Source organism: Ctenopharyngodon idella, chromosome 23 (assembly GCF_019924925.1).
Source record: "Ctenopharyngodon idella isolate HZGC_01 chromosome 23, HZGC01, whole genome shotgun sequence".
Classification (NCBI taxonomy): domain Eukaryota; kingdom Metazoa; phylum Chordata; class Actinopteri; order Cypriniformes; family Xenocyprididae; genus Ctenopharyngodon; species Ctenopharyngodon idella.
This window is the reverse complement of record NC_067242.1, coordinates 6,810,338-6,830,977: the sequence shown is the minus strand read 5'-3', so window position 1 is coordinate 6,830,977 and position 20,640 is coordinate 6,810,338. Positions and strand designations below refer to the sequence as shown.

General features: G+C 35.3%; 1 protein-coding gene across 2 annotated transcripts in view; it reads left to right on the top strand.

Moving 5' to 3' along the window:
* The first annotated feature begins 4,288 nt into the window (after window positions 1-4,288).
* LOC127506437 (receptor-type tyrosine-protein phosphatase eta) overlaps window positions 4,289-20,640 on the top strand; it is a 28,699-nt gene continuing 12,347 nt past the window's right edge. The window contains exons 1-9 of one of the 2 annotated variants that reach the window (XM_051882923.1): window positions 4,291-5,851; window positions 8,319-9,125; window positions 11,491-11,748; window positions 14,231-14,503; window positions 14,699-14,980; window positions 16,170-16,427; window positions 16,528-16,794; window positions 16,967-17,064; window positions 17,311-18,086. In XM_051882923.1, the coding sequence (XP_051738883.1) occupies window positions 5,821-5,851; window positions 8,319-9,125; window positions 11,491-11,748; window positions 14,231-14,503; window positions 14,699-14,980; window positions 16,170-16,427; window positions 16,528-16,794; window positions 16,967-17,064; window positions 17,311-17,394 (2,358 nt within the window). In that variant the 5' untranslated portion in view covers window positions 4,291-5,820 and the 3' untranslated portion in view covers window positions 17,395-18,086. Of the gene's footprint in view, window positions 5,852-8,318; window positions 9,126-11,490; window positions 11,749-14,230; window positions 14,504-14,698; window positions 14,981-16,169; window positions 16,428-16,527; window positions 16,795-16,966; window positions 17,065-17,310; window positions 18,087-20,640 lie in introns of those variants that run through there. The other variant, XM_051882922.1, reaches the window with a different exon arrangement.

Sequence of the window (20,640 nt, the reverse complement as noted above, 5' to 3'; positions counted from 1 at the left end):
AATGCAAATGTGATTTTCACCTCAAACTCACAGTTTCACTCTTTGATTGGTTCAACGCTCTGAACTGGAACACTTTCACTTCTGCTCATGAGAAATGAGTTATGAGTAATACATTTATAAACAGCTTTAGATGAAGGAGCTGCTTGAAAAACATCTTTATGTCACTGATACACCATGACATTAGTGTAGTTTAATGTACAAAATCGAAACAACACATGGTGCCATTATTGTTAGTTTGATTTCATATAAATTTACACACTCTGTTTTCTCAGATTCTGAGCATATTTGAGTCAAACCCGTCTGTCACAGGACAGATCACAGTCTAATAGAGCTGATTTCACTCATAAGTTAGTTTTGAGCACATGTGTAGTTCCTGTGTTTGTCCTCTGTGTGTCAGTAGAAGTCTGTAAATGTAAATCTAAATATTTTAGTGGTTAGAATTTGCTTTATGTGAATGAATGAGTGAAAATATGATTTTTATGAGTGAAAATATGATTTTTATGATGACAGATGACTGGAAAAGTCATGGCAATTCATTGATCAAAAGATGAGGAGAACCTACTATATTTCTATTTCATATAGCCAAAAACTTGTCATATGCCAATGATAAATTATTATCATAAACAGAAATAAGTCCATCAGGTCCATTTTGTCTGGTTTCAGATGTGTTTGGTCTGCTGACGTGACTTGGTGAAAGTTTAGGAGAGAGAAACATTTGTAGAAGAATGTTTAGATCTGTGTGTTTGAAAACCTTCTGCTGTTGAGTGTGTGTGAAAGTGTGTGAGCAGCTGCAGTATCAGTTCAGTCACTGTGACTCTGACTGACGGAGGTTTTTGTACGACTCTTTATCACTGTGTGAATGTTACATCACCCACACAATTACCATAAGAATCTGTTCTGCAATGAAGACTCAGACAGTAATAATGTCCAGCATCTTCAGTCTGGACTCCACTGATGGTCAGAGTGAAATCACTGTTAGATCCACTGCCACTGAATCTAGATGGAGTTCCTGACTGGAGGCTGTTTGCACTATAAATCAGGAGTTTAGGAGCTTCTCCAGGTTTCTGTAAGAACCAGTTTAAACCGTATATCCCAGAATAACTGACCACATCTCTGCTGGTTTTACAGTTGATGTTCACAGTTTGTCCTGGTTGAGCTGCTGTCATTGAGGGACTCTGAGTGACGGTGATCTGTCCTCTACACTCTGAAACACACAACAAGAAGAAAATCAACTCAAAACTTTGACAATATGCTTGAAGAAATGAATTGATATCAAACTTGTGCTCCACAAACCTTGAGCAAACGCTGTGAGAGTCCAGATGAAGATGATGATGAAGGTCATGTTGATGAAGATTGTTGTGTGTGTCAGTGATGAAGTGTTAAACTCACAGCACTATCAACACTCTCAGAGCACTGAAGCATCTGATCAATATGCAAATGTTTACATCTTTCATTTAAATTAGGTTCTAAAAGAAGGTTCAGATCATGACGAGCTTATTCATCTCATCCTGTCAGTCATATCATCAAATATATCATGTAATCATCATGATTCATAAAGTGTGAACTTTAAAAACTTAAAATAATCATAGATATGTTTTTTCATTCATATTGATGTGCTATCCTCACTTCATCACTATACCATTTTATAATATTTATTTTTTGCTTTATACTTGAATTGAGTTTGCTTCAGAACTGATGAACTTTGCAACATGAAAACTTATTTAACTAACTTGCATCAACTGAACTGAACTGAGCTGAAAAATGACACTTGCTTTACAGCTGAAATTATATTTGTTTCATAATTAATTGACATAATATTGTAACGTTAATCGACAAGAAAGTGAAGTTGCACTAGTCTTTTCTTCTATTGTAAAGTATATCCGAGTGAAACGGCTTCTGGAGCAAGAAGAAATGTAGGGAGTTTCTGTGAGTTTTTGAGAGTTTTTGCAATGGAATTTTGGCAGGCAAGAGAGAAGCAACATTAATGTTTAAAAATATGCATCACACTATTTGGAAAGTATGACCATAACTTTTAACCATTACACATTTTATGTACCTTCATCAAGCTTATCAAATTGCTAAAAAAAAAAAAAAATCCTGTTTGCAGATGGGTCAAAATGATACACGCTAAATGTCAGACTAGGTCTCATCTTTCAGGATGTTGAAAATGCAAATGAGGTGCACTAAAATGAGCTCTATATAACTGCATGTGATAAGATGCTATGATAAAAGCTGCTGTTTACTTCACTGGACAGGGATTCAACTGAATACTGAAGACATAGTAGACCAAATGTAGTAAAAGGTTCTGCCAGGCGCTTCATGTATAGAAACTTTTAGATCAGGGGTTTTCAGCCCTGCTAATTTTCCAAGTACACCTGAACACTTTTATTCGCAAAACTGAGGGTGCTTCTCAAACAGAAGGCTGTGACCTAGTAAGGCAGCATTTCTCGGCTGTCATGTCATCAAGCGCCACTGAAGGCCGTCTCAATCTGAAGAATCCTCAGAAGTCAGCCTTCGTTTTGCGCGATTATTCAGCTCATTTTGAAGGATGCATTAAGTGTATCATTCGTGTTAATCACCCACAATCCTTTGAAAAATTTTAATTCACAAAAAAAGACGAGTTGGCACTGAGCTTGTCTGAGTTCATAATGAAACGTAAGACAAAAACAATGTTTTCGGAAATGAAGGCCGTGACCGTGGTGGCGGGAACGTGTGTGATGTAGCCATGCGCACTTACTAGGCTGTGTCATTCTAGCTTTTAAAGCTGAAGAGGACTCTATGACACAGCCTCACTAGGATGCAGCCTTTCATTTGAGAACAACATTGTAATTTGGTAATTAAAACCACTATTGTTATAAGTCAAACATTGAAGCAGTGTTGAAGTTTATGTGATAATTAAGTGATTAATTAGGTTTTGTTGTCACCTAGCAAGTCGCCATTATTGTGATCAGTGTTTGCTCTAGCTGAGCTCTTGATCTTTCGCTTTTAGTTTTCTTTGTTCTCTGGCTGCTGTCACAGTGTGTTTATAAATCATTTCTTGTGGCAAAAAAGCTGAGATAAAATGAGATCAGGTTCTGTTGGCTAATAATGATGGTAATATAATTTGTACAGATGACAGCATTATCAAAAACTATCCCTGTTCACACAGATTCGCGAAAACAACTAAAAACACTGTATTACGCATACCAGACAAGTAGTTGGCGATGTCACTTAAAGAAAGACTATGCGGCTGCATTCTTTTACAAAACACTTGCATCAAATGTGCATGCCTATCCACCTTGTTTTTACGATTTACTGCACTTTGATATTATTCTCATTATTTCCCTATAGTGGCGAATAAACCGGAAGTCTTGCACATTCACAGAAAACACATTACTTCCACATTGAAAACTAAGGTGGATAGACTAAACATGTAATACGTCATAACCGTTTTTACAGATTCTTGTTTTTGCAGTTTACACAGAAATGACATTGGTGTTGTTTCCAAAAGTTTGCATTTTCCACTGAAACACCATTGTAGTGTAAATGAACGGCCGAAACGCATACAAAGTTTTATAATACATAGTACAAAACTCATCCATGACTCCCAGCAGCATGAATAAATTATTCAGATGAAATTTCTACAATTTTCTTTTATTCCTGGTATTTTCTATTATTTTTGCTGTTTTGTTGTGACATTAGTTGCTTGTTTTATCTGTTTATCTGAATATTTTGTTAATTGTCACCATTGTTGAGATTCATATGCTGATCCTTGATGTCTGTCTGTGTCTAAATTGTGAAGTTATAAACTTTATCCAAATAATATTTTCAAAAATAAATAAATAAATAAAAATCTTAAGACTCTTTGGTTTTTGCAATGCTGTTGAATCTCGTGCTGTATTTTCACAGAGTTGATAATGCAGTGCTTAAATATATTAATGACACAGTCTGAATTAATTAACATTTTACTACTTAATTAATTTTTTTTTTTTCCCATGTGAGACACAAGGTTGCAGGAGACAGGAGTTATCCAGGAGGAGGCCTGGAGACCCTGGTGTAGATGTTAATGTTTTACCAAATGTTTCATTTATGGTGATCAGTGTTTGCTTTAGTTGGGCTCTGTCCCTTGACGTTTCAACATTGCTTTTTCTTTGTCTACTGTAATTGTGTCTATAAGACAATTTCTATGATAAGAAAATCTGATTGAGTATTGATGGTTGTTTTATCATCTCACAGTCACCAGACTCACTGAACTCATTCAGAGTCTAAAGTTCTTATTATAGCTTTAAAACACTCTTGCAAGTTGTACTGTAAAAAAAGTTAGGGTTTTATTGTGAGTTTATAGCATTGGAAAACACTATTGGAAAATGCACTGTAAACAAACATCATAATGTATTTCTACAGTGCATTTGTACAATGAAGATACCAAGCATGCAATGCAGCATGAATAACTTATGCTGTAGAGATTTTTGATACATTTTATCTGTGCTGCTGAACTTATTTTTTGTTCACTTTTAGCAGTTTGTGTTGGTTTCCTTTTTATTATTTGTAGAGCATCACCACTGTTGTGTTTTGTATGTCTGTATTTTCTTATAAGCATCACCTAATGATGCACAATCTTGTGTTTCATGATAATGTTGTATTATTCAGATATTTATTTCAACAGTTGCTTTGTTATTGTGTAATCTCCATCTACAAGCAATTATGAATATGGAATAAGTTACTGCTGGATCTCCATGTTAAAATTAATCATTCATGCTCAAGCTAAAAATAGTTTGACTAAATTAAGAATATGAATATTCCATATTCTAGCTCATCACTGTTTTAACAAATGTTTTCATTTGAGACACTTCTGACTTGGTTAGATCAAGAATTCAAGAATGAATATACAATGTCCAAAATCCCAAGCAAATGGACACTAATCACCATTATGGTGACTTTGAAACAATGACAATTGATTTCTAACAGTGCACGGTTAAAGACAACTTCATAATGTGAATTCACAGTAAAACAAGAGCCGTAAATTACTGATATTAGCATCATTTTGTGTTGATTCACATTCATTTCTAAGAAAATATCCACACTGTAACAACAACTAAAATAAAAGTCAAGTGTCAAGAGCCCAACTGAAGCAAACACTTATTACTGTAAAGGTGACTTCAAAGAAAACTTAAATAAAACATCAACATCTAAACCTCTGTTGTTTCTCAATAAGAACTTCTGTAGACATCTGAGAGAAGTAAAGTCAATCTGGTTAGTAATAAGTGAAGCTGGTAGTGCTGTTTGTGGAGTTTAATCAGATCTTGATAGATTCAGTTGATTTCATCTGATGTAGCTGGAAGTCAGTTGTAGTTCTTGTGTTTCTGCTCATCTCTTTTTTCTGTTCTTGTTGTTCCTCTTTCCTTCAGTGATTCTGATTGTTGACAGCAGGTGTTCATCACAAATGCTCAATCACCACTCTGGTCTTGATTGGTCTTGGTCTTAGTCTTGTTCTTGGAGGTCTGGTCTTAAATTCACCTCTGACATTTTCACATGTTTCAGTTAGTCCAGCTTCAGTTAGTCCATAGTCCAGCTATTTGCAAATAATGTCAATGGAAATGTTGAGGTTTTCTATGCAAAGTCACTGTGTGAATAGGTTGTTGTTAGAGATCAGACTGCAGAGCACAGAATCAGAACAGGACGATCAGTGGACAGGAGAGTATTGCAGACAGAGTGAGTTGAGTCAATAAAGTATCTTAATCTGAAGAGTCTAGTTTGTCTGTGTAGTTTGTCCAGGTGTAGTACGTTTCCCATCGTGACCTGAGATTGATAACCAGCGAATCGTCAAGAAGCAGATGTGAGATGAGCACACTGTGGCTGCCACTTCTCCTAAGTAAGTCTGTAAACTAACAAAAGTCTTTACCTTTATAGCTAACAATGCATAACCCTATATTTGCTGAGAAGATACACATACACTACAGGTCAAAAGTTTGGAATAATTCAGTCTCTTCTGCTCACTAAGTCTGCATTTATTTGATCAAAATACAGTAAAAACAGTAATATTGTGAAATATGTTTACAATTTAAAAATGTATTCCTGTGATGCAAAACTACATTTCTCCAGTCTTCAGTGTCACATGATCCTTCAGAAATCATTCTAATATGATGATTTGCTGCTCAAGAAACATTTCTGATTATGTTGAAAACAGTTGTGCTGCATCACAGTTTTTAATGAAGCAGCACAAGTCTTAAAAGACTTATTTAAAAAACATAAAAAAATATGTTAATTATCCAAACGTTTGACCAGTAGTGTATATATAACACTTTTTTGAGGAATATTAAATATCAAGAGAATGTCTTGCATGTTTCTTAAGACTTTTGTAAGGTCCCAAGTACATTTATTAATTTACAATCATGTGTGGACAATTGTGCAACTGTTCCTCTTTGATTGCACTCTCATAGTTTGCATTTACATCCTCAAAAGCCTCCTGGAAAAACTCCCTGGCTTGTCTAAAGTTTGCATAACCAAGCATAAATAATGAGCTTTGTTCCTTATATTTGCATTTATTTATTTATTTATTATTATGTTTTGTAAGCTTAAAATGTGCTTTGTTGCAACTGTCTAATGCCAGTGCAGTAAGACAGTTTTCACTTTTATTGAAGATACAATCTCTGAACGTATTTCTAGATATTTTACCTGGATACGAAGACAAACTTACTTAACCCTTTGGTGCCCTTTGGTTACTTTTAACAAAATCATATTTATGTTTCAATTTTTTTAAGAAAAATTATGTCATCAAAATGCTATGACACTTGGTGACTTTTGTGGCACTTGCTATATGAACACAATTGTGGACATGATTCAAAAAGGTTAAATGGTCTTAAATAGTCACACTTGTATTCCTCGTGGTCACAAATAAGTGCCATAGAAATGAATTGGAAATATGAAAATACAGAGAATTTTTGAATGTATGAATTAATTGATTGTATTGTAAAAATTGTGGAACCAAATGATAAGAAACCTGATACAGTGGTGTTAAATCAAATTATTATTATGAGTTATTTAAATAAAGTGAAATAAAGTGAACAGCATCTATAAATCACTTTTTTAGTGTAAAATTCCCCCAAAATACAAATTATTAACTTGTTCCCCGCCAGTATTTTTGATAATTGTAACAAAACGTGCATGGCCGGCAGAATATTTTGTTGTATAAATATATACAGTATATCAGAAGGAAGAGCAGAGCTTCTCATTTTATACAAACAAAAACATTTTATTCAAGTTTCATGCATTCTTGAATGTGGGTGTTTCTTTAAAAAAAGCATCATTTTGAGCAAAAAGCTTAGAAATCGTGTTTTTTTAAAAGACTGTTGATTTATGTGCTCTTAAATGTTTGATGATTACGTTAGCTTACATGTGCATAAGCAATCTGCTATCTGCTTATTCTGGTTTAAGCAAATCTTCTTCTTCACTTGTTGTTGAATCCAGAGATGTTGTACTATTCCAGATGATGTGTAACAGTGGCCCTTAAAGTATAACAGTGAAAACATTAGTGATTGGCGTTTTGCACTGCTTCGAGAAGCTTTGAAACCTTTGCAAATCTTTCGTTTCAACTCTTGTTTAGGAGTGCGTATGAAACTGCTTGAAAAGTAACATGATTCCTGTAAACAAGGCTTTATTATGTCATAACGGCTTCAAAATGGTTCGACATTAGGGAACGGTCTCAGTGAACCCATGAACCAGTGTCTATATGATTTTTACCCAAACTCAGATCAGTTTTATAAAGTTGTAAACATTTGTGATGACATTTTTATAATAAAAAAGCGAAGAGAAGAGAATAGTTAATTGTCAGACTAGCCATACCCTTCATAAAACACCAAACAAGGCCAGCAAATTAATCAAAGATCACATCTTAAACAGACATTTCATATTTAATGGTATCTGATGATTTGTAGATTCCATTTAATAGATTATCCTTTCAAGAAAACATTTGCAATTGGTTTGCAAAAGATGCTTTCATTGCATTTACGAAGCTGTGCATCATTTTCAAAGCAGCTGGTCCAATTGATTTGGAGTTTTGAAAAGCTTAGTTTCTCCCATAACTAGGAAACATGGAAATCCAGAAAAACTCATCAATGGCGAGGAAGTGTTATTATGAATTACGTAAAATCTCATAAATGGTGGGGAAAGAGTTAAAAAAAAAAAACATTATTGAAAAAAGTTACACTTGAGGTATTCAGACATTTTTGATTGGGATGAGTGTGAGTGTGATCCCTAAATGAGGAGCACCAGAGGGTTAAGAGAAGTATTATTTTTGAGGTGTATGCAAACGTCATGACAACTTAATTGTTCACTTTCAGGCTCAGTCATATGGGCAGAGGAGGATTATTTTCATATTTCCCCCAATGCCACATGGGACAACTACAAGTTCCCTGAGCAAAATACCACATGGGATGAGGCCAGGGACCACTGCCAGAAATGTTTCAAAGAACTGACGACCATCACCAGTGGAAACGTCCACCTCATTGTGCGGAAGAATGCCTCTTTGAACTACTGGATCGGGCTCCGCAGGAGTTACAATGGCACCGTCCCATGGTCCAAATGGTCCAATGAGGATCCCGTTACATATCAGAATTGGTACCCTGGTCATCCTGTGCCAAATAAAGAAAAGAAAAAGATTTCTATATGTTTCTCAACTACAGAAACTCCACTGAGCACCCTAATAACTACCCCAACATCTACCCCAGTGACCTCAACACAAACCTCTACAGTAACTACTCCAATAACCTCTCCAGAGACATCTTCTAACAAAACAGATGGAATGTGTCCTATACTGATTGAGATCCTTGAATGCTTAAATATGGTATGTAATATGACATATAATGAACTAAAAGATGCAGTGCATAAGTACACATATGTGATACCCCAGTCTGTCACCCCTAACACCACAACATATAGCACCACCCCTCATGCCACCACATTTAGCACAGTCTTTAATACCGCAACAAATGGCACTACGACAGAGAGCACCACAGCCAGCAACTGCATCCTCGTAGAACAGCCGGATCCTGAAGTGTACATCGAGGATGCCTGCGTGGTCCTGCTCAGCTATGGCATGTGGAAAGAAGTAAAATGCAATGAAAGTCATCCCTTCGTCTGTTATGATGGTAAGGTCTTTGTTTTAGAGCAAAGTGTCGTGTTGTTAGTGCTACTGCAAGTCATATGATTTCAATAAATGAGGTTTTGTTACGTCATAACTGATAACTGATTCACTGCTGTGGGCAGATCTCTTGTGAAGCCGTGAATCACACAAATTCACTGAGAGATCGCCCCCCAGTGGTGAACCATTGAACTAATGTCTATGGTTTATGTCTGATTTCTGATCAGTTTTAAAAAAATTGTAGACCTTTAATGAGACATTTGTATGATTAAAAAGAATAACCGTAGTTAATACTAATAGTCTCTTATTGGCTTGTTTAGCTGAGCCATCCATAGAACAAGCAAAACAAGCCCTCAAAATTAATAAAAAAAATGCATATTATACAGACACTTAATATTTAATGATATTATATGATTAGTTAACTGCATTTGATAGATTATGCTATCAATAAAACATTTGCAACGGGTTTTTAAAAATTGTTTAAACCAGCATGTGTTGCTTTGAAACAGTGAATCATTTTGCAAAGCGGTTGGTTGCAGATAGAATAACATTCTCTAAAAGCATTCTATAAATTCTATAAACACAGTAAGTTTTTAACTTGGAAGAGATCAGTTAATCTGACAATAAGACTATTATTCTTTATCATCTGATCACATTTTCTCTTGATGTTCTTGCCATTACAAACAAAGTTAGAATAACAAGAGAAAAAACTAACATCAAAAGCTCAAGTCACACAAACACTAATCACCATAATGGTGAGTTCGAACAAAACATTTTCAACATCATCTAAATGTTAATTCTCATGTTAATTCTCAATAAGATTTTTTTTGTGTATGTCGATCTGGTTAGTAATTAGTGAAGCTGGTAATGCTGTTTGTTGAGTTGTTTAATGACATTTGAGCCTGATATCAATCAAACATTAGGCTTAGATATCAACACGATTTTCATTTTCAATCAAAATTTGACATCTGACTGACTTTGGAGTCTATGTCCAGTGCCTGTTGGAAATGTTAGGAAATAATGTTCTAACAATGTTAACAATTAACATTTTTAGAATATTAGACTGATATCTCTTTAATTCAGATTTTTCCGACTAAATCCGATACAGGTAAGACGTTTTGCAATGCGACCGCAGTCATTTCGGAATACATGCGATTTTTACGTCGCTCGAGATCAACAATCTTTATATGCCAATGAAAACATAGTTATGTATATTATATTGCATTTCTGTCAATAGATCCTTCTACATATTACACACTGGACCTTTATTGTCCTCCTTGTTTACTTCCGTATGACAGCACGCTCCGTGTGTTGTCAAATCCACGATTTATCGGCAGTTTCCATTGTTGCCGTGGGTTTAAGCAAAACCATGCAATATTTATCCTCTGGAACATGATTTTTACCTAGTTTTGAGAAGCAATTGGGTGGACTTTGTTGTAAAAACCTGGCAACCCTGTTTGTATTGTTCTTTTGCGCATGCGGGTCAACCATGATCACATCTGATAATGTCCACATTTAAAACTACAATGTGAACAGCTATACAAAAATTTTGATTTTTTGAGCAAAAATCAGAATTGAGCACTAAGGCTCGCAGTGTGAACGTAGACTATATTGTTGCCTGGGATTTGCACCGGCAGCAGCAATTCTGAATCAGCTAACACAACGGCGTCATTTAGGCACGGCATTTACAAACATCGACAACCGGTGAATGGAGGACAGCGTGATCGGTGCTGTGTTTGTTGTGTGTCATGGGTTTCGAGATGTCAGAGATTAAATGTAAATGCATAATTAATGCAATGAACAAGCAAAAAGTGGGGCCAAGAGATGCAGTGTTACATATCATCGAGGCTAAGAAAAGAACACAACCCCGCAGACAACATAAATTCCGTAATCTATTTTAACATGTTCCTGAAGTAAATATGCTTACATGGCTTTTTAAAAATGCCAGGTGCTGGTGTTTGTTTGCATTCGGCCAATCAATAAACACTTATGTCACTGATGTCATTCTGAAGTAGAAGTTAATTTAGTTCCCCCAAAAGGAGTTCATAGAACTAAAATCATTCACAGTTCCATGTAGTGTGAACACGCTATTGCCCATATTTGTAGGAACCATGATAGCCCCTATAGAAGAACCGTTTTTGGTTCCCCAAAACATACTTCTTTATTGGCATTGATGGTTCCATGATTACATTGCACAAAAGGTTCTTATACAGTGAAAAAATTTCTTTGCATTATTAAAATGTTCTTCACAGTTAGAACTTTTCACTGAAAGTTTCCTTGGGGAACCAAAAATGGCATAAAAATTAAAAGTAAAGGTTCCAAAAGTAGGTTTTAAGTTTTTGCTGATATACATTGTACTTATCTGTCCGTAGAACAATTTTTTGGACAAATAAACATTTCCAATGTGACCAAGAACACAGGCAATCTGAGCTGGAGTGAGGCTCCTGGAAACATCACTCACTACAGAGTGGAAATCACTGGGAACCAGACAAACCAGACATTTAACAATGAAACGACTAACCTGTATACAGAAATAAAGGATCTGGTCCCGGGAAATCTGTACAGTGTTCAGGTGTTTCCTGTGAAATGTGGCAGGGATCTCAAGCCGCAGAATATCTCCTTCTACACCAGTAAGTAAACTTGGACTTCAGTGTGCACAAGTACAGCACAAGTAATGTATAATGTAATCTATCCACTTCAGTTTGTTTTGTGATAATGACGAGCAGGTTGTGCATTATCTCACTTATTACATGGCTACTCAATCAATAAATAATTGCACAGACATGGAAATTATATATATATATATATATATATATATATATAAACATAATTCAACCTGCAATTATCAAGAAAATAGCCCATTGCAATGTTCAAAACAGTCAAGCAATATTAATACCAAATCCTTTGAAGGCACCATGGGCCTCATTTATAAAAGATACATATACGCACAGATTTCATCCATGCTAAAATCCACATTCAGATTTATAAAAACAGCCTTTGACGTGGAAAAGTGCACCACAACCACTGCGTTCATTCCGTAAGTAGAATAGGGAAGGCGTAGGACATACAGCGTAAGCTTTTTGAAGAATATGGAAAGCGGAAGCACGTGCAAGACGATCATTTGTGTTTATAAAGCATATACAGTTGTATTTTTTTTTCGAAAATGACTCTTATTCCTCGTCTGGTATCATTTAAAGCCCTTTGAAGCTGCACTGAAACTGTTATTTTGACCTTCAACCGTCTGGAGGCCATTGAAGTCCATTATAAGGAGAATAATCCTATAATGTTTTCATCAAAAACCTTAATTTCTTTTCGACTAAAGAAAGAAAGACATGAACATCTTAGATGACATGGGGGTGAGTAAATTATCAGGAAAATTTTATTTGAAATCCTTTTAATCCTTTAATCTACTAACTCCCCTGACTGCTTTGTTGGACAAAATGGCAGATTCGGCATTATGATTGGTTAGATCGCCTGTCAATCAAACTCCCGGCGAAGGGTCAATTGCAGATAATTAAAAATCTATGCACATCTTGCCGCTCTCCATTCTTCAGTAAAGCATTTGGCTGTTGACATGCTCTTGTTTATGTTAATGATATTAATGAAGTGTTGACAAGGCGGAGATCTGAAACCATTCAGCTGTGCACAATTTCAAGATCATTTGCGATTTATAGATTTCATAGTAACAGTATCGTTTACCTTCGTTCATCTTCAGAACACAAATTAAAATATTTTTGATGAAATCTGATGGCTCAGTGAGGCCTGCATTGACAGCAAGATAATTAACACTTTCAATGCCCAGAAAGCTACTAAAGATATATTTAAAACAGGTCATGTGACTACAGTGGTTCAACCTTAATGTCATGAAGTGACGAGAATACTTTTTGTGCATCAAAAAAACAACAAAATAACGACTTTATTCAACAATATCTTGTGATGGGCAATTTCAAAACACTGCTTCATGAAACTTCGAAGCTTTACGAATCTTTTGATTCGATTCAGTGTTTCAGAGCGTGTATCACACTACCAAAGTCATGTGATTTCAGTAAACGAGGCTTCATAAGTGTTTCAAAATTTCAATGGTTCACCACTGGGGGGCGTGACTTTGGCAGTTTGACGCACGCTCCAAACGACTGATTCGAAACAAAAGATTCGTAAAGCTTCGAAGCTTCATGAAGCAGTGTTTTGAAATTGACCATAACTAGATATTGTTGAATAAAGTCGTTATTTTGTTGTTTTGGTGCACAAAAAGTATTCTCGTCGCTTCAGAACATTAAAGTTGAACCATTTTAGTCTCACCAATGGTTTTAAATATGTCTTTAGTATTTTTCTGGGCGTTTGAAAGTGTTAATTATCTTTCAATGGAGGCCTCACTGAGCCATCGGATTTTATCAAAAATATCTTGATTTGTGTTCTGACGATGAACGAAGGTCTTACGGGTGAGAAACGACATTAATGACAGAATTCTAATTTTTGGGTGAACTAACCCTTTTATCTTATTTTAGAGGTCATCTATAGAAGGTTTACATGCATCCAAGGAAAAAAAAAAAACACTTTAAATTTCTCATATCAATTACAGCATCAGTGTCTAAAACAGCTTAATAAAACATTCTCCGAGCCCCTCCCTACTGAGAGATTACTCCGTTCTGATTGGTCAGATGGCCCCATCTGTTGTGATTGGTTGTCCGCTTACAGCAAGTGTCACAAACAAAACTCTATCTGAATTTCAGCTCTTCCATAGCACTTTATACACAGTGATACAAACAGTAACAATAAAGACCATATACTGGCATTATGCAAATTTGTTACAAACCTATAGATTTGAGCACACTGGAATTACTGACTCGTTTGCGGCAGTTCAGAATCAACTTTTAGGAGACAACAATCTTTTATCTTTGAAACTTTGCAGGCCTTTTGCATCCACATATTACATGAAATGTATAATGAAGCATAATGGGGTGCTTTAAGCCTTTAATACTGTAAATCCATATACCATTCTGCAGTCCTATGCCGTGGATTGTTTTTAATCAACACAATGCACAAAATGATTACTTTATTAGTTTTCAGTATGGTGACTGATGAGCAGAATGACCCTTGCTGTCTCTCTTTCAGAGCCATCTGCTGTTGAAAATCTGACAGTAGTGAGCGTGACGACTGACAGCATCTTACTCAACTGGAGTAAACCAGAAGGAGGCAGTGAATTCTATTCAGTAGAGTACAGGAAGCAGAATGAATCCTATACTCAACTAAAAAAAACCAAATGCAAGGACAGCAAAGAGTGCAATGTTACAGGTCTTTCTCCAGGATTTGAGTATAATTTCACGGTTAAAGCTGTAGTGAACGAGAATATTGAAGGAGAGTCAAGCAGCGTTTCTGATTACACCAGTAAGTGCAGAAAGTTTCATACTTGACTGTATCGTGAAAGAACATCAATAGCTATGTTTCCAGTTGCAAATGTAACTTCATTATGCGCAAAATTAGAATATCGCACTTTCAAAAGCAGTGCAACAAACTGATGTTGACTAAAATCACATGTTTTTGGTAGACTAACTGCTTTTGTGGGTATTATTTATTTTTCAGAGCCTTCAAAGGTTGTAAACCTAACATCAACAAATGATAAAAGCACAGACATTATAGCCTCTTGGAACCTTCTTGCTGGTAACCATTCAGGTTACCGCTACTGTCTTTATGAAGGCAGTGACTGTACTACCTTTGAGAATCGAACAAACTGCAGCATTACAACAAACGAAACAATACAAGAGTATGGAAAAACAGATGGCACCAGGTATTGCCTGTGTGTGGAAGCACTAACAAAGAATAACAGCCTATCAGGAGAAATGGTTGGAATCCCAGCATACACACGTGAGTCTCATGCTCAGTTATTACATTAAGTCAATTTCATATCATGCATATAAACTCTAACTGACACAAAGCTTAGTGTTTGTGATGAAGTTGAAAGTAAGTTGAAAATAAAAAAGGTAATTGAAACTTTTTATCTCACAATTCTGAATTTTTTTCTTGCAATTTTGAGTTTATATTGCACAGTTCACATTGCAGTTTGGACTTTATAATTTGTAGTTTTGAGTTTAAATCTCACAATTCTGAGAGAAAAAGTCACAAAAAGAGGTGAAATTACAATATTTTAAATTTTTATTCAAACTTTTTTTTTTCTCAGAATGGTGCGTTTATATCTCACAATTCAAACTTTATAACTTGCAGTTGTGAGATTATTTCGTACAATTCTGACTTTTTTCTTGCAAGTATATGTTTTGCGATTCAGACTTTATTTCTTACAATTTTGAGTTTATAATTTAGACTTTTTTCTCAGAATTGCTATTTTATATGTCATAATTCAGACTTTATAACTTGCAGTTGTGTTTAAATCCAATTTCTGGTAAAAAAAAAAAAAAAAAGTCAGAATTGCAAAATATAAACTTAAAATAAAAAAAGGTAATTATGACTTTTTTTAATCTCACAATTCAAACTTTTTTTCTCAGAATTGCTTGTTTATATCTCATAATTCAGATTTTATAACTTGCAGTTGTGAGTTTATATCGCACAATTCTGACTTTTTTCTCACAATTGCAAGTTTATATCTTGCGATCTGGACTTTATTTCTCACAATTTAGACTTTTTTTTCTCAGAATTGCTAGTTTATATCTCATAATTCGGACTTTATAACTCTTATAACTTGTGAGTTTAAATCTAATTTCAGTCAGAATTGCAAAATATAAACTTAAAAAAGGTAATTGGGACTTTTTATCTTAAAATTTGTTAGTTTATAACTAACAATTCTGAGACGTCTGAAATATAAACTCACGATTACAAGCAAAAAAGTCTTAATGTGCAAAATAAAAAGTCAAAATTACTTTTTTTTTTATTCTGTGGCGGAAACAAGCTTCTATAAACAACTGAAGAAGTTTTTAGGAGTGAAAAGTAGTCCAAATGACTGCTTGATTTTGTTCAAGCCAGCAATCAACAATGTTGTCGCCTATATTTCCTAAATTCTGACAGACTGCCTTTTTTCTTCTCTCTTTTTTTTTTCATGCAGTCCCGAATACTGTGAGCCTCTCTTTGGAAGCCAAAAGCAATTCCATAACAGCCAGCTGGACAATACATGGGAATTATGAAAAATTCAATGTGACAATTGAAACAACTCAAATCTCTCCAAACTATTTTATCTTTTCCATTACTAATAACTTGACTTACACTTTCGGGGGCCTGATGGCAGCAGTGAATTACACCGTTACAGTTGTCACTCTTAATGGTGACCTGAAAAGTAAACCTGCTACAAATTCAAAGTACACAGGTGAGTAATTAATACATTGCCATTTGTCTAGAAGCTTCAAATGACTATGTTTATCAGCTTTTCAGTTCAACTATATAACATCTCACTTATCAATCCACAGTCCCTGTTAGTCCTAGTTGGGTAAATGCCATCTCTGACAAAACTAACATAACTGTAACCTGGGGAGCTCCAGAAGACTCAAAGGATGCCTTGATTGAGTATTTTGTGCAGTGTCGTACTGATTTCTGGAAAGAAGTTTTTCATAACACAACAACTAATACAAGCATCAGCTTTACTCATTTAAAACCAGGAACAAAATATGACTTTAATGTCAGTGTTGTGGCTGGAAATTTGACGAGTTTGCCAGTCAACACTTCTACAAAAACAGGTAAAGAGACTACATTTTGTTTATGAAGCAAACATTTGGCTTTTTTATACATCTTTTGTGTATCATAACTATGATATTTTAACAAGTTATTAAAATGCTGAGACATGTCTTTGAGATTATGAGAATGTTTTTGAATATCTCTTGTTTTAAAACGGTCTCTGTTTGTTTCCAGAGCCTGAGAAGAGGACACTGATCCTCACAATGTTGTGCTCCTCTGAAACGCCACTTCAATGTGAAAAAAATGAAACTCAGACTGATCTATTAGATGAGGTGAAGAGATGTTCGACTTTACACTAACAGAATTATCATGAAATAAATGTACATTACAAATAAAGATGACAATTGCAGAAACCTTGATCGCTGCACAAGAGTTAGATTACGAATAATATTATAGAAGTCATTTGCACTATTGATAAATGCTTGTACGGATTATGTGAACCTCTTTTTTCTTGAAGGCTCAATTTAAAAACTAAAGATTCGAGTGAAATAAACTCAAATTTCCATTCTGTCTTTCAGCTGAACAAAACATTTAATAATGGATTTCACGACTTGGTCCACTGGAAGCTGAAGTGGGTGGAGAGGAAGGTGAACAATCCTTAAAGCAAACGCTGGGTTTATAAAAACAGCTGGATATCCAAGCAGTCACATTTATTGTGATTAATTTCTTAACAAATATTTGTAGGATTTATATTTAATGCTAACTCTCTGTCCTTTGAATCCCTATGGATATGATCATTAAGTCATAAAAACATACTGTATGTTTTTACATTAACTCATCAAGATAATTTCAGCTAATTTTTTGTATGCCATACAAGATTCTGCTCCATTTTAAGTTTAAAAAGTTTAAAAACTTAAGACAGCAAGTTGACTTTTTTTTTTTTTTTTTACAGTAGCTAACATGAAAAACTAATACTGAAATGTGTGATTTGTTTTGTTTTCTGATCGTGAATTCAGATTTTGTTGTTTAGCAGACACTTTTAAGCTTTTCTTAAAAGATGCTCTCAGTAGTTTGGGTTCTGATTCTCATTGGTTTTCAATTGCATTTTTTTTCTTTTTACAAAATGCAGACCTGTATAATGTGAATATTGTGGTGTGATGATAATTTGCTGTAGTCGAGGGAGCTATAATTCATTTGTGTAACACTGTAACATGTAATCATTTTTGTCAGTGACATTTGCTATAGCTACATGTGAATTGCAGTTTTCATTTTTTATGGTGGAAAATTTTTATTGTTACTATTTTAGATTATGGGGGGAATTGGTTTCATTATAAATAAAGCTATTCCATATCAATTTGACTGCTTCATTTCATTACATTAAACAAGTTCTCAGCATAATTACTTTCCTTCAGACTCGCTAAATAATATGCACTGCAAAAAGGGATTTTCTTACTTTCTGTCAAGTTTTCCAGTACAAATATCTAAAACTTCTTTAAACAACATACATCTCTCTGTTGTTGTAACGAAGGGTCGGCAGAGCGGGGATCCATTTGCAGCTTTATTAAGAATAGTAGATACACAGGTAGACAGGGGCAAAGGCAAGAACATAAATAGGGACAGGCAAGGGTCGAGGCGGGCGGCAGACAAACAGTATCGGGTCACAGGCAGAGATCAGGGCAGCCGGCAAACAAGCACAGTACAGTACACAGGCAAGGTTCAGGGCAGGCAGCAGAGAATCACAACGAATAAACAATCCAACGGAAACCAGGAAACAGTCCACAAGAAAACGCTTAGTAACGATCACCGGGGCAAATCAAGACTTCCCCAAAGGGTGTGTGTGTGTGTCTTAAATAGTCCAGGCAATGATCTGCAGGTGTGTGTGGCAATTGGTGATTGGTGTGGAGTGTGCATGTGATTGGAAGGGAGGATTATGGGAAATGGAGTCCAGGAACTGACAGGAACAGACAGTGATCATGACAGTTGTAATGCACACTCCCACCTTGTGGTCTATTGTGTGTACACATCAACACAGAAGACACAATCCACATACAAGGCAAAGTCATTATTGCATTGTTTTTCAATCACATCTTTTCAAAATGTACTATAAATAAAATATGAGGCTGCTAGCACAGAAATGTCTATATTCTCTATGACTGTTAAATAAAGTCCTTCATTTCAACATATATACATTCATTCATTATATGTATATACAGTACAATAAATACTGTACATGCATGCAGCAGATTTTAATATTCGCTCAAAATGCACTAAAATGCTGGGTTAAAAATAACCCAAGTTTTTTTGGATTAACTGTTTGCCCAACCTGCTGGCACAAAAACGGTGTGTTTTTGCTCACACCCAAATAGAGGCAAATTTGACAAGCTATAATAAATGATCTGTGGGGGATTTTGAGCTGAAACTTCACAGACACATTCTGGAGACACCAGAGACTTATATTACATTTTGTGAAAGGGGCATTATAGCCCCCCTTTGAATAAAACTGTCCATATTTAGTTTGTCCATATTTAACCCAACTTTGGTTGTTTTTCTCCCAGCAGTGTAGGAAATAATCCATGTTGTCCATAGAACTGGAGAGCTTTTGCTAAGCGGATATGTTTACCATCCAATGCGGATCATCTTGCAATGGTTTAGTCTGTGAGAATATATAGTAAATAAACATAATGGCTTCTCAATTGCAAAAGTATGTTTTTTAAGGACATCATTGTGAATGAGCATGTTGATGACTGCAGGAAATTCATGAGAATAAATGTGGAGCATGTCCAGGATTTCCTGAAGAGAAAATAATTTGCCTGTCATGCTGATTATGTGTATAGAGCAACACTGCAACAGCTTCGGAGCATGTAAATGACTTTTGTCCAGGAGACTTCACGTTGAAGAACAAAAAACAGAAACCAAACAAGATTTTTCAAGGGGTGAATCATAAGATACACTTCAAAAATGATGGTCAATGTGCACTAAATGTAAAATAACAGACCCAGAGCACATTTTACTGCTGAATCCCTTCTTTAATCAGTCTCCATCACTCACACACACCGTGTGTTTGCACGTGCTGCCCAGCAGGACGAGGATACAGTAGATATTCACATACACAGAGAACAAGCCATATCTTACATTGAAACGTTTCCAGTTGTAACATGTTTTTTTTCAAAAGTTCATGTTTGCAGATGAAGTATCGTCGACTTTTGTTCAGAAACAGGCGAGCTCAAGCATACAGTAATCACATTCGACTCCAGTTTGTCCGTGGAATAAACAGTTCTGATGATGACCAAACGTTCCTCTCACGTCTGCAGACTGACATTACAACAGCGTTTTCATTCTAAAGTTTATGTGATAATTAAGTGATTAATTAGGTTTTGTTGTCACCAGACAGTGTTTTGCTTTAGTTGACCTTTCTCTTTTAGTTTTCTTTGTTCTCTGGCTGCTGTCACAATGTGTTTATAAAACATTTATTGTGACGCAAAAAAAAAAAAAAAAAGCTGAGATAAAATGAGATTAGGTTCTGTTGGCTACAAATTATGGTAATATAATTTGTACAGATAACAACGTTATCAAAAACTATCCCCGTTCACACAGATTCACAAAAACGACTAAAAACACTGTATTACGCATACCAGACAAGTAGTTGGTGATGTAACTAAAAGAAAGCCGCGTAGGCTGCATTCTTTTACAGAACACTTGCATCAATTGCGCATGCCTTTCCACCTTGTTTTTACGATTTACTGCACTTTGATATTATTCTCATTATTTTCCTATAGTGGCAAATAAATCGGAAGTTTTGAGCATTCACAGAAAACACCTTACTTTCACATTGAAATAGACTAGGTGAATAGACTAAACACGATTTGCATTTTTGCAGAATACACAGAAATTATACTGGTGTTGTTTCC